General features: G+C 48.6%; 1 protein-coding gene across 2 annotated transcripts in view; it reads left to right on the plus strand.

The window, feature by feature from the left end:
- RUNX2 (RUNX family transcription factor 2) overlaps positions 1-13,058 on the plus strand; it is a 227,023-nt gene extending 213,965 nt beyond the window's left edge. For both annotated transcript variants that reach the window (XM_044251978.1, XM_044252005.1), the window contains one exon: positions 11,911-13,058. In XM_044251978.1, coding sequence (XP_044107913.1) covers positions 11,911-12,488 — 578 coding nt within the window. In that variant the 3' untranslated portion in view covers positions 12,489-13,058. The remainder of the gene's footprint in view (positions 1-11,910) is intronic.
- The last annotated feature ends 1,002 nt before the right edge of the window (positions 13,059-14,060 follow it).

Consider the following 14,060-nt stretch of genomic DNA (forward strand, 5'->3'; position numbering starts at 1 on the left):
TAGAGAAGCTAATATGGCCATCTCTTAGGATCACTTGCTTCCAAGTACGGCAGGTGCAGGGGGATTGTCGTGATAGGTGGCAATAGACACAGGAAGCATCCATTGTTAAGATCCAGGGTCTGCGGCAGAGAACAACTGGAGAAACAGGGAGATCCACTTAATAGATGTTTGCCAAGCATCTCTGGAGCTGGGCATTGTCACTTCGGACTGATTGACAATAGAGGGTCCTGGGGGATCCTGAGCCCTTTGCTCAGCCATTGGCTTAGGGAACACCTTTGTCTAGAACCTGGCTGCTCGTTGCCTTGGGAAATGGGACCGTTACTGCTCCCTCCTCTCCAGCTGGGGAGCCCAGTGCTTCCTTCCTTACTCAGTGTGGGTCCAGGGGGCACCATGAAGCCGGTCAAGGAGATGCTGTAGCCGCTAAGCTGCGGGTGGATACACATGTGTCCCCCGCACAGGGGTCTGGGGCCCTGTCGTGTGAAGAGGACCCAGGGGACCCCGTGTAGTGGGCCCAGCACTGCTCTGGTCCAGCTCTTCCGGCCCCTCCAGCTCCACCTATGGACTCACATGGGGGGGAGCTGGCAGCCTCTCGCCAGACTGTCTCTGCTCCCCACATTCCTGGTGGCGTCCCAGCTCTGCGTGACCTCGGGTTCTAATATTCTTGGGTTCGTTCAGACTACCCAGCTGGCTCCGCTCCGGGCTTCCTGGCCTTGTTAAAACCAAAATGCCGTCTTTTACAACCCGGCTCTTTCCATCAAGTTCATCAAGCAGCCGCTCTTTTACAAGCGAGATGGCCCCTTTAGTGAGCTCTTCCTGGAGGGGGTGGCCGTTGTGGGCAGGGAACCTGGGCTCCAGCCGGGTCTGGTCTGGGCTCTATTCTTTAATGATAGTTAAAAACAAAACAAACAAAACAAAACAAACAAAATGAAGTTCGAAGGTGAGTGACCCTCCAAGAGGAAAGATTATGGGTTGATTTGGGAACTGTTCAACCCTGGAGGCATGGGCTAAGAAACGTAATCTATTTTGAATTTTTCTTCACGAGCCAAAGTTGGTTATGGTGTGGGAATAACTTTTTCATTTTGTCCCTCCCTTTCTCTGTGCTACAAAAATATTCATGGCAAGGAGTATACAGATTGTGTAAACGTCCCTTCAAAAAAGCACATAAAGGGATTATGTGTAGTCAACTTGTGTCTCCCTCCAAATGGGGATGTTCACAGGGACACACAGAGATATCCTTCACACCCTGGATGTGAAAAAATAGCCAATTTAGAATTTGGCAGAGCAGCCTGGCCTGAGCGAGTAGAAAAGCTTGGCTTGGGGCTTAACAAACAATCCCATAAAACCCACACTTGCTTTTATTGAATGGTGATGCATGAAGGACCGAGGGTGGCCAACTTGAACGAGGACAGGAGCCAACATTCACAGTATTGTCCATAAAGGGTGGCAACAAAGTTTCTTTTCACTGAAATTCAATCTATTCCTAGAAAAAAAAAATGCTTCTCATACTAGTTGGCTGGGCTTCACTCTGGTGCGTCTTTCTGCTGTGTTATCATTTCAGTGCCTTCAAGGTTCAAGATGCAATGTCTTTTGCATTTGGTCTTCTTGCCTCCAGCCTCACCCCTTCCAGGTCAGCCTCCACAAGGCTGGCTGCCAGAGTAATCTTTTTAAAAATGCAAATCAAATCTATCACTCTTCTACTGAAAGTCCTTCAGTGGCTCCCCATTGCTGAAGTTCAAATTCCTTAGCTTAGTGGACAAGCTCTTCAGCCATCTGTCCATGCTACCTTTTAAGCCATGTCACTCAGAGTCTCCCATCCCTGCACACCCTACACTCCAGCTATTTCAAACCGTCAGGCCATAATCTCCAAGCCTCATGCATTTGCACATATCATTTCCTCCATCGGGACTGCCCGGGGACGTGATTTGGGCTCCCTGACAGCATATGCTGCACAGGGCAGGGGGGCACAGAAGGCTGATGTGGGGCAGGGGGAATGCAAGTTGTACTTCCAACTAGGGTACTCGGAAAAGGCCTCTTGAAAAGAGGACTGAGCAAAGGCAGAAGGAGATGAGGGAGTGGGTCATGCAGATACCCAAAGAAGGAGCATTCCAGGCAGAGGGAACAGTAAGTGCAAAGGCCCTGAGGTGGGAATGTGCCTAGTACCTTCAAGGAATAGTTGGAGCAGAGTGGATGAGGAAGGCGTGGGGTAACTAGGAGCCTGGCTGAGGACAGTCGGGATCTTTTTTTTTTTTTTTTTTTAAGATTTATTTATTTATTTTGGAGAGAGAGAGAGAACATGAGCAGATGAGCAGGAGGGGCAGAGGGAGAGGGAGAGGGGAGACTCTCAAGCAGACTCCTGCTGACTGCAGAGCCCAACACGGGGCTCAATCCCATTTCAACTCAAGGAGTTGAAACCAAGAGTCAGATACTTAACTGACTGAGCCACTCAGACACCCCCATGGGGCTCTTGAACTGAAACAATTCCCACCTTTTCTCCTGTGACCAGTGGCGCTAGTGAGAATGCATGACCCTGAGAAGCCAGAGGCTTGGCTGGGAAGTACTTTGGAGGGTTGAATCACTTTGCTTATGGAAGCAGAATGGGTCTAAAAGTAGGTGCAAGTGTCAGGCTCTGGACTTAAGTTTCTTCCACCTATGTGCACCCAGTCTCCAGAAAGCCGTTTTAGAATTGTTCACACTGGTGCTTGAAAAAGGTTACACCTTCGAAATGCTGCAGTCTTGTTTATGTCCCAGACTGAATACGTGATCCTGGTCCTCAGTGGACCCTCAGTGTGGGGTTTAACCCATGTCTGACTTATACTATTCCCAGTGGCAATTTATTTTATCAGTCCTTCCCCATTCTTCCTTTACAAGCAGTCCAAGAAGTCATATATGGATCTTCTCTCAAGCCTTTGGGTAAAATTGTGAATTAAGGTGTCACACTCTCCACCTCCCCTCCCCGGTTCCCACTCCGTTTTTATTGTGGCAAAATAATTAACATTTACCATTTTCACCATTCTGGGGCATGAAGTACCTTTATGGTGTCGGCTAGTCATCCCCACCGTCCATCTCCAGAATGTCCTCATCCTCCCCAACCGAAAAAAGACTGCCTGGTTAAACACTGACAGTCCCCACTTCCCCCCTCGGCCCCTGGCAGCCACCATTCTCCTCTCTGCCTCTGTGATTATGACTACCCAGGGACCTCACACAAGGGGAATCATACAAGATTTTGCGGATGAGCTTCTGCGGCTGGTTCATTTCACTTAGTGTAGGGAATGTCTTCGAGGTTCATCCATTCAGCAGGTGTCAAAATTTCCTTCCTTTTTAAGGCTGAATAATAATCATATACAACATATACGTATATATGTCTGTACGTACACACACACCCTGCATTTTTGTTTCCTTGTGCATTCATTTATGGACCTTTGAGAGAATAACGATGCTGAGATTATGGGCATGTAGATACCTGCTTTAACTGCTTTTTTCCCTCTTCCTTGAAGGTACTTTTTGGAACAGGAACACCTCTTGGCTTCCTGATTCAGTCTCTGTGGCTGCCTTTCTCCCTTCCCACCTACTTTGCTTTATTAACTTGACTAAGGATGAGCTCTCCTTTTTAGCCCAGCCCTCAGCCACTAGGGAATTAGAGGCTGAGTAAGTCACACAGAAGTAAAAGGGGACGACTTTTCTCATATCACTCTCCAGGAAGTTACTAACACTGCAGGAAATAGAGACCATGTCCGCGGACCTGGGTCTTCTGATCCTTAGAGGCTGGGGATGATAGGGGACTAGGCAGGGTTCTTCCTCGGAGAGTCAGTGCCACATCCCGGCCGGGGCCACTGGACATCTCTTGGGAGGACCTCGTGCGTTGGCTGTAATAGAACCTGGGTGAAGGCAAGGCCATGGTTTTGGGGCTCCTTGGGCCAGCGCGTTTCATTCTGTGGCTATAGGTGGCACCTGTTAGTATTACTTTGGGTCGCTGGCTTAAATAGCGCTTGACTTTGAACGAAAAAGATGCAAATTGCAAAACAAATTGTACATTTTAAAAGTTCGCTTCTAAAAGAGAGGAGGCACAGATAACAGGGAGAATGGAATCAATAGGAATGAGCACTCCTGTGGGAGTCCGCCAGATACAGGTGAAGATGAGGGTCTCGTTAGCTGTGGGCTTTGGCCAACCTGTCCAAATTCTGTGAGCTTCAGTTTCTCTATGGGCAAATGGGCAGAGCTTCATTGTTGGGATTAAATGAGAAAACGGATGAATAACCCTATCTGCATATTAGCATTATAATCACCTGGTATACTTTTTTTTTTTTTGTAAGATTTATTTATTTGTTTGAAAGAGGGGAGCAGGAGAGCATGTGCAGAGGGGAGAGGCAGAGGGAGAAGAGTCACAAAAGAGTGTGCTGAGGGGTACCTGAGTGTCTCAGTGGGTTAAGCCTCTGCCTTCAGCTCAGGTCCTGGGAGCAAGCCCCACATCCAGCTCTCTGCTCAGCAGGGAGCCTGCTTCCCCCCCTCCACCCCCCCCACCCCCGCCACTGCCTGCCTCTCTGCCTACTTGTGATCTCTGTCTGTCAAATAAATAAATAAAATCTTTAAAAAAAAAGGGGGGGGTGACCTTGCCTAAAATAATGGATTCGTTGATATTTAAAAAAAAAAAAAAAGTGTGCTGAGCGTGAAGCCCATCACAGGACTCGATCTCATGGCCCTGAGATGAGGATCTGAGCTGAAACCAAGAATTGGACGTTGGACACTTAGCCAACTGTGCCACCCAGGTGCCCCTCACCTGGGATGCTTTTAAAACATAGGCTGCTTGGGTGCCCTCCCCAGAGATCCCAATTTAATTGGTTGGGAGCATCAGTGATTTTTACAAAGCTCCCCAGGTAACCTTAATATGCAGCCAAGGTGGCCAGTCACTGGCCTTGGGTGTAGGAGACTCTCTGTGAATGTCGGCCCTCCTTCTCAGCTCTCCTAAGGCTCTCCGAACATACCGGAGCCTTAGTTTCCCAGCACAGGAAAATGGGATTCAGAGCAGAGTCTGCCCTGGTTTTCTACAACCATGGAAAGAGATACCAGCTTTGCACGTGGCCTGATGCTAGGAAACAGTCCGTAAATGCTGGCTTTTCTGGCAAACGTGGTGAGAATGACAGCGTCCTCTGCACCGTGGCAAGCCTTCCCCCCCACCCCCAGAGCAGCTGACCATCCTCTCGCCTGCCTGCCGGGGCTGTCCAGCTTCAGCTCCCCTGCTGAGCCATGTTCCTGGGAGATGCCTGGTGAGAACTTGGGATCAGACTGAGTCAGAGGTATTTGCAGACTTGACTCACCAGGTCTTAAACCCAGAAGACTGCCCTGTGGGTCTTATGACGTTCCTGGAAAATAAAAGAAGTGAATATTATTGGGTTGAGTTCATCAGACACTCACCCTCCCTTTTGTGTGTCAGGCTTTCTGAAAGGAGCAAGCAGCAAGCCAGCCAAGTCTAAGCCATCAAAGGAAAGCGCCCGGCTGCAGGGCTGAGAGACGCTGTTTCTTCTGCCGACAGGTTCAGCCTCTTCCCACAGACTTCTGCTCCTCTGGCTCCCCAGGGCTACCCCGTTTCTCCTCCCTCTAGGCTCCTGGGAAAGTGTTCCCAAGGGCTGCCTCTGGTGAGGTGTGTCAGAACTGAGCTATGCTGGAGGGCTGGGTGTGGTTTGGGAAGGGCCATCTGGACTCCAGAGAACAAGAAAGTGGAAGTTCTCCTTCTGGAGTGAGAATTTCTGCAAACTTACACTTAAGCAACAGCAGGTAGGGCATCCATTTCTCGGATTCCTCCTTTATCCCTGAAGATCTTAAATCCTAACATTTCCACATTCCGGCTGTCTCTAGAAACTGCCTCTCCGCATCTCTAGAACTGCCACTTTAGCAATAACAACTGTCATTTTGTAATTTCTCACCCACAGCTGAGAACTCCTAACTGGTAGTCCCGCTCCTACCTTGCCTACTCCCTGCCCAACACAGCCGGGTGAACTTTGCAAAATACAAAACTAATTATATCACACACACACACACCCTTATGCTTAAAACTTTCCCAAACCTTGCCATTGCTCTTAGGATAGGGCAAAACTCCTTCTTAACAAGTTCAACAAGACCCTGTGTGTCAGGATTTGGTGAGGTTGTGAGGATAGAAAACCCAGTTTAAAAGGGTTTAAACAGATAAGATTTTATTTTCTCACAAAAAGTCTGCAGTGGAACCAGCTAGGATTGGCATAACAATTCCCCAAAGTTATCAAGGACTCAGTGCTCTGCTCTGTCATCCTTAGCAGATGGTTTCCACGTCGTGGTCCAAGAGGGCTGCTTGAGCAGCAGCCATTGCAACCAAATCCCAGGCAGAGAAAGGAAGAATCGCACACAGCACCTTTACTGGCATCTTTCTGCCCAGAATTTATCTACTAGCTACAGCTAATTGGAAGACAGGCTGGAAAATATACTCTTTAAGTGGTCATGGGCCTAAAAGGCAGGAAGAGAAAAATGGATGTTGGGCAACACTGGGAGTATATATCATACACTACATTTCCTGACCCCTACTCTCTTCTTGAGCATCATCTGGTCTCCTGCTTCCTTTCCCTAGCTATTTCCATTCCTGTCAACACTGGCTTTCTCTAGAAGTCCCCTGTATTTGCAACACTCCCTCCTGCCACAGGCCCTTGCTCAGAATTCAGCTTTCTCCCCTATTCTGATTTGACTCTAGAACTCTGCTCAAGCAGCATTTCCTCAGGGAATCTTCCTTGATTAGGTCAACCCTCCCATTTAGATGCTTATCGCATGCATGTAGATGGTATCATCGTTGCAATTACACATTTATTTTATGCAGTCATTTGATTATTTTCTGCCCCCACAATGAGGTCAGAGTTTAGGTCTAGCTTTGCACAGGAAAGAGCATTCTGCGGGGCATACTGTAGGTACTCAATAAATATTTCTTGAATGAATTAATGAATAGATTTAGCTCTTATCTCACACAAAGTAAGAGAGGCTGAGACTCAGCAAGAGATTTTCCTAGGTGAGGGGTGGTGGGTGGCCAGGAGGACTGGGGAGAGGCAGTAAAGCCTGGGGATCGTCCTAATTGACTGAGGACTTCCCCTGAGGGGAAGTCAGAGAGAAGAGCAGGGTTTAGGGAAATGATTTAAAGGGGTTATTTGCAAATGAATGGCAGGTTCTTACAGGCAGCCCCAGGCTTCATCTCTCCCCCAGGGGCATCCCCAGAGCAAGGGTAGCCCCAGGCTGGTGGGTCTACTCGGTGGTGACAGGGAATGCCAAATGAGTGTCAAACATTTAAAAAAGGGTCAGCCTTTCAAGGCGGCTATTTGCCAGCCAAGAAGTGACTCAGTCTCGCTCAGCAATAAGATTGAAAAGAAAGTGGTCAGAGGACCTTGACCCTGTAGCCTGGGTAGGAAGCCATCACTCTCTGCTAAAGGTCAGTGACCAGTGAGAGGGAAAGCATATACCCATGCGCGCTCACTGCCAACATCTCTGCAAACGCAGAAAACAATAATCCCATCACATGCCTAGCATCTCTGTGTACTTCCTCCCAGTCCTTATTTTACACTTTTTTCTATAAGCAGTTGAACTCCTTCACAAAACATGATTTGGCAATTTCCTTTCTCACTAAACTAAGCACGTGTTTTTAAATGGCTTTCCGGAGAGGATGTACTGATCTACTCTACTACAAACAATGTGCTAGAATGCCTCTCTCCTGACAATCCTTGCAAACTTTACCAGTTAAACATTGCAGTTTATTATTCCTAATTCCTAATTATTTCAGTTCATTATTATTATTTTAATTTGTGGTTCTTTCATGTCTAGAGAGAATGAATGCTTCTCAAATGCTTCTTAGTTATATATATTTTTGATAATATATATTTAAATATATTTATTTTTCAATCTATATTTTTCAATCCATGTATTTTAGTTCATAATTCATTCTTTTAATTTGCAATTCTTTCATTTCTAGAGAGAATGAAAACTTTTCAAGCGCTTATGAGTTGTACAAAACTGACGTTTTTCAAAACTGACTTTTGCACCGTTTTTTCTAGGATGGTAAATAGGAACCAGAAGTTTTTCAAATGCTTATGATTTATACATATTTTTTCAAAACTGACTTTGGCAAAGTTATTTCTAGGATGGTAAATAGAACCTTTCCCTCCTCTAGAAGTAGCATCTCTCCCAAATGGTTGTGTGTGTGAGGAAGATGGGGGTAGCGACGGGGAGAGGAAGGAGAGCTATGGCAGAAAGTTTCGACTCCGAGTTTGGGTGACCCTGGCTCCCACGCCAGTCTCCAGCACGCCTTTGGAAGGATGAGGCTCCAAGCTTTCTCAGCAAACCAACACTCACCAAATAGATGGCTGATGTTTGCAGTGCAGCTTTTTTGGATTGCTGCCCCAATCTGATCCACTAGAGGTGTTTTGATATCTGGAAGGCAAACTGGGAGCCAATGGACCAGGGGAGGGACTGTGTCTGGTGGGGCTATGTCTCCAGAGCCCAGTAGGTCACCTGGCATGTGGTCATTCCTCAGTACAGGTATGTTCTGTGGCTGAATGATGGGAAGACTGAATGAATAGTTGCTAGGAGAAAGGAGACCCTGTCCCTCTGTGTTCTCAATTCTGTTCCGTGCTAGGTCAGGAAACAGCAAGTCCCTGTCTCGCACAGACCTCCATCTCCATACCTTTGGAAGTTAATCCAAATAGTAGCAGATATTCCTTCTGACTCTGAAATTCTATGAAAACGCCCAAGCTGTTTTGCTTTTCTTTTTTAAAAGTGCCCTTATCTATGAAACCAGATGAAAATGTTGACCTCCCATGGGGTTGCCAGATAAAATATGGGACACTCAGTTACATCTGAATATCAGATAAACAAGGGATATTTTTTTAGTGTAAGTATGTCTCAAAGAGTGCATGACTCTGAAAATAAAGGAAGCACTGAATAATAGACAACGTCCAGCTGGATCAGTGTATTGCACCTGGGCTTGTGTTTCTGGACTGATGATGATTACTTGGCATTCATTCAACAAGTATTTATTGAGCATCTAGTAGATGCCAGACACCGTTTAGGCCCTGGTGACACAGCAGAGAATAAAATAAAGCAGTGTCTTTGTTTTCACATGACTTACATCCTTACAGACGAAAAAGTACATAAAATATCAGGTGGTCCTAGAGCTCAGAAGACTAATAAAGCAGGATAAAGATCAGAGACCCTGTGGGGCGGGGGGAAGGAGGGAATCAAGCAGTCTGATGACCTTGACCTTCTCCACCTGAGAGCCTCTGACCTCCATCAAGAGTTGTGTTTGTAACAATAGGACCCTGATGTGATTTTTATAGCAATTAGTGAAGCTGCATGAAAATGATGTCATTGATTCAAAGGCACCTGTCCAAATCAGGGATAAAACGGTCAGCTGCAGGGATGGAAGAGACCTATAAATCATTTGGTGCAGATTTTAGCTGAGCTGGGGCTGCAACCAAGTTCCCTGACAGCTGGGAAAAAGTTCAGGAAGGTCAGGTACTTATTAAAAAGATGCTTCTGTTTTCAATTTCTATGTGGCGGTCAGGGTGGATTGAGTCCTGACAACTTGATGTATTTTTGAAGTTTTAGCTGGAACAGCAGGGAGGGATTTTCCTTTTTAAGAAGTCTTCAAGCTGGGGCGCCTGGGTGGCTCAGCTGGTTAAGCGTCTGCCTTTGGCTTATCGAGCCCATCGTGGGGAGGCTGCTTTTCCCTCTCCTCCCTGTTCATGCTCTCTCTCACTCTCTCTCTCAAATAAATAAATAAAATCTAAAAAAAAAAAAAAAAAAAAAGTCGTTATGCCCCCTGGAGGTTCAAGGCTGGGCTGGGGACCTTGAGACTCATTGCTGGAGAGGCCACCTGTTTTACTCTCCTACCAGCCAAGAGAGGTCAGTCATTAGCACCACCACTGTTGCTATCTTTATGATCATATCATGCTTGCAGGTGGTTCCCCTACCCCTGGTTACTCAAGTTGCTATGGTCATGAATCCTACGTTTTATTGCTAAGCTGTGTATTTGGTCTACACCCTTGCTAGGCAAGTTGTGGTTCCCAGGCCAGCAGCATCCCATCATCTGGGAGCTGGCTATAAATGCAGAGTCTCTGGTCCCGCCCCTGACCTGCTGAGTCACAGCCTGTCCTTTAAGAGTGTCCCACGGAATGGCATGAATGTTAAAGTTTAGGAAAGACTGTGCTAGAACGTTCTGTGTGCTTGTGTACATTGCATTTCATACATTAGACTTGTATTTGATTTAACATACAGGCTTCTTATCTGCTGTGAGACTTGGATGTGTGGGGCTCAGTCATGTCTTCCTCAACATCAGTTTGTAGAGTTCTTACCATTTTCAGCTCACGGGAATTATGCGCTCAGATATGTCTACAGAGTCTTGGTTTCCAAAGGAAGATCCTCATGGAAACCGGAAGAAATGAAGTTTTGGTAGAGGAGGGGCAGTTCCTTGAAAACCAATAGCAGAAGGTGACCAGGAAATTTCTACCAGAGAAGTTTTTAGGCATCTGGTGGCTTCTCTGCAAATTGTGTTCTCTGGAGGAACAAGAGCCTCTAGGCCCGTCAGAGGGGATTCCCGACTACACAAACTGGCCCGCTGGAAGTCTGAGGCCTCTAGGGCCCTGTGAGAACGCCGTGGGGGACCAGAGTCCTGACCAGAGTCAGGATGCAGGAGGGAACAAGCTCTCTTCTGGTGATCAGGGCTTCTTTGAGCCCCAACCAGGCACAGGTGAAGGGACAGCTAGCCCATGAGAGTGCACATGTTCACCTTCCAGGGGTATAGGTTTACTCGTGGGCTTTCATCATAGGGCCCTTCCCAAGATAACAAGCTGAGTTCTGCCTCTGAAAGGCTTGGAAATCCTGAAGGACAGGGCGTAAAGGTGGGCCCTCAAACAGACAACGCAGAAAGCCAAGAGCAGACACACTCCAGCTAGAACTGGGGGCGAGGCCTCAGAGACTTGGTCCCAGTAAAACTCAGAACTGCTTCCAGGGTGAGCACAGACCATCTCCCCAAAGGCAGCAAACAGGGTGGCTGAGACAGCTGAGTTAAGGGCTTTTGCACTGATGTGGATCCTTTGATGTGAACTTGGTAAACCTCCTTACCAGACCCAGTCACAAAGAGCTGCCGCCCCACTTTTTACCTGGAGGCTCAAGGGATTAGGGGCAGACTAGCAAAGGTAAGCTTGTCAAGAGCCTCCAGGGCCTTGAGTGAAGCCCGCTGTGAACCCAGATCAATGCTTCAAGTCAAAGATTTTTGAAAGTGGGCTGATCAGCCTTGGAAGGGTCTGGGGGGTGGGGAGGGGTGGGGAGTGTCACTGGACCCAACATGTACAACTTATACAGATGGGAAAGTGAAATCAAGTCCCCAAGTGGGGAGGGGAGGTTGGGACTGGCCCAAAGTTCCATGGCATTTTCTGTGACGTTGAGTGCTACTGTCATCTGGCTCCTGGCCCAAGATTCTTTCAACTGCCCCCTGAGAGCCTGGCTTTGGTGGGACGGTGAAGGAGGCCATCTGTTTAACACACTTCTGCTTCTGAGAACAGTGGGGAAGGGCCCTCCTTTCCATCTTCACCCACTGTCCTTGGCAGGACAGTGTCAGTCGAGGCTGCAACTCTGTCCCCAGCCCTAGACTGCGGGGGACAGCCTGCCCCACCTGGATGCTTTGTTGAACTCCATTATCTTCCTACCTCAGAATTCCTATGCTCAGCCCCACACCCTTCCCACTTGGTTCTTGGGACATTTACTGCTCCTACAACCCACTCTTCGTTACTACTCTGGGGTAGGAAATGAATGTCCACTGTCTCAGTTCCTAGAGGGCCTTGCAGGGAGCTGGGCATACAGCTGGCACTCTGTGCGTGCCCTAGTGACTCTTTCTCCTTTCTTCCTCGACAGATTCCGAGCCCAGTACTTTGGATTCCCAGTCTTCGACCACCCTGTTCCTGTCCTCCGAGGAGCCGGGCCCTTCCACGGCCGCACTGCCCTCTCCCTCTTCCTCCTGCGAGCCCCAGGCCTTCTCCCCGGGGGCCTCGGTGCTGCCCCCGCTGCTGCCGCCGCCCCCCACCGCCGCTGCTGCCCCCGCGCCCACCGGCCCTGGTGCCCCTGGACGCGCAGGCCTCTACTCTGTCGTCGTCTCCTCCCCCGACGGAGCCCCGCGCCTGGGCGACTGGCTGCCCGGCGGCCCCGCGGCCACCCCTCCCGGTGTCTGTGGGGATGAGAGGGAGGGGCCCGCACCCACCCCGCATCCTGGAGCAGCAGGTAGGGACGAGGGCGCCGAGGCCCCCGGAGCCTCCCCACCGCTCTGCGCCCGGCCTGCCGCGCCCACTAGCCTGGAAGCCAGCGTCGGGGACATCCTGGTGGAGCTGCGGACCATGAACGGCCACCTGGACATCATAGCGAGGGCCCTCACCAAACTCGCCTCGTCCCTGGGGCCTCCACCACAGCCCCTGCCCGAGGCCCGGGATGCCAACTGACGCATGAGCGGACACCGGGTTGGGCACTTTCAAGGGATCCCTAGTGTGCTGGAGCGTCCCCGCCTGTCACCTGTCACCCACAGGGGTCCAGCAAAACCAGCAGAAGAGAGCATTTCTCTGCTCGACCTGCCGGAATGGACCTTCCCTGGCCGCTCAGTCTGAAGTGACCGCGCTTCTCACACTGTCCGGCCAGGTCCTTTCTCAGTGGTCACCACTGCCCCCACTCCCCGGGGCTCTCCCGGACCTTCAGATGTCCTCCTTGTTTTGGAAAAGGCCTTGAGCTCTGGGGAGGAGAAGTGCCCTCAGAAGCTGGTGGAACTTTGGGCGAGGAGATGCTCAGGAGAACCATCCTTTCACATCCCACAGTTGTGACTCCTGAGTAGGTGGCAAGAAGGCAAGCCCACTCCAGCTTTTCTCTCTGACTTGTTCATGGTCTATCTGGTCTTTGGTGATGTTTACATATTTCTCTAAAAGAAATTTTTTTGCATAATTAAATTTATTTTTTCTCATTATAACCCTATTACAGGAAGTTTAGAAAATAGAGACGTGAAAAAATCTGATGTATTTGGAGAAGGAGATATTTAAGTCTTTCTTATGAATAAGAAAGTATTTGTGTAATAAACAAAATTTTTATGTGTACTTTCTGGATGTTGGCCTTGCTCAGCTCCCTTTTTTTCCTTTGCATGGCCCCTGTTCCTGGCTACTTGTCCCGACCTTCCTGTACTCCTTTGGATCTTATTTCAACACTTCTCATGCTTGTGAAGAATAAGCTTCTAAAATTCTCATGATTCTTTTCTAAAACTCCCCTAAATTTGTAAATCCACCCCGTTCCTCTGGATTGGAGCAGAAGCTGAGTCTCAGAGTACCTGGACAATATGGAGGAAGCCAGCACCCTTGGCCTCTAGTTTTTAGGTGCCAGTGACACTGCCCTTCCCCACTGTGACAACCAAAAACATCTCCAGGCTCTGCCAATGTCCCCTGACTGAGACCTAGATGGAATTTCAGAAATCTGGAATAATCTCTACCCTCCGGGATCTGACTTCCCATACGAAACCAGGACTCTTCTCACTTTCCTATTTGAGTTAGAATTAATTTGTCAGAAGCAGATACACTGCTCTTTTCCTGGAAACAAACCAAGAGTCAAAAACCACACTGCACAGAGTAAAAGGCCGTCTCTGGGCATTTGCAGGACATGCAGGTGATGGGCTGAGGCCAGTGGCTGCCTGGGCTCTGTAGTCCTTGGCATACCCGGCACATGTCTGACTTCAGCATGCACGACCCACCTGGAGAGCTTGTGAAGGTGCCCATTCTGCTTTAGTGGTTCTGGGGTGGGGCCTGAGACTCTGCATTTCTAACGAGCTCCAGGAGGGTGTTGATACTACCGGTACAAGACACGTCTTGAGTACTAAGGGAGTAGTAAGGGCTTTTTCCACTTTGGGATTCCTGCTGGTTTGGGTTGCTTATCTTTGCATCCTCCCGTGGCCTAGATACCCCCAAGCTCTTACCAAAACTTTCACTGCTGTTCTGGAGGAGTTCTTGTTTTATTTTTTTTTATTTTTAAAGATTTTTTAA

This window comes from Neovison vison, chromosome 1 (genome assembly GCF_020171115.1).
Source record: "Neovison vison isolate M4711 chromosome 1, ASM_NN_V1, whole genome shotgun sequence".
NCBI lineage: Eukaryota > Metazoa > Chordata > Mammalia > Carnivora > Mustelidae > Neogale > Neogale vison.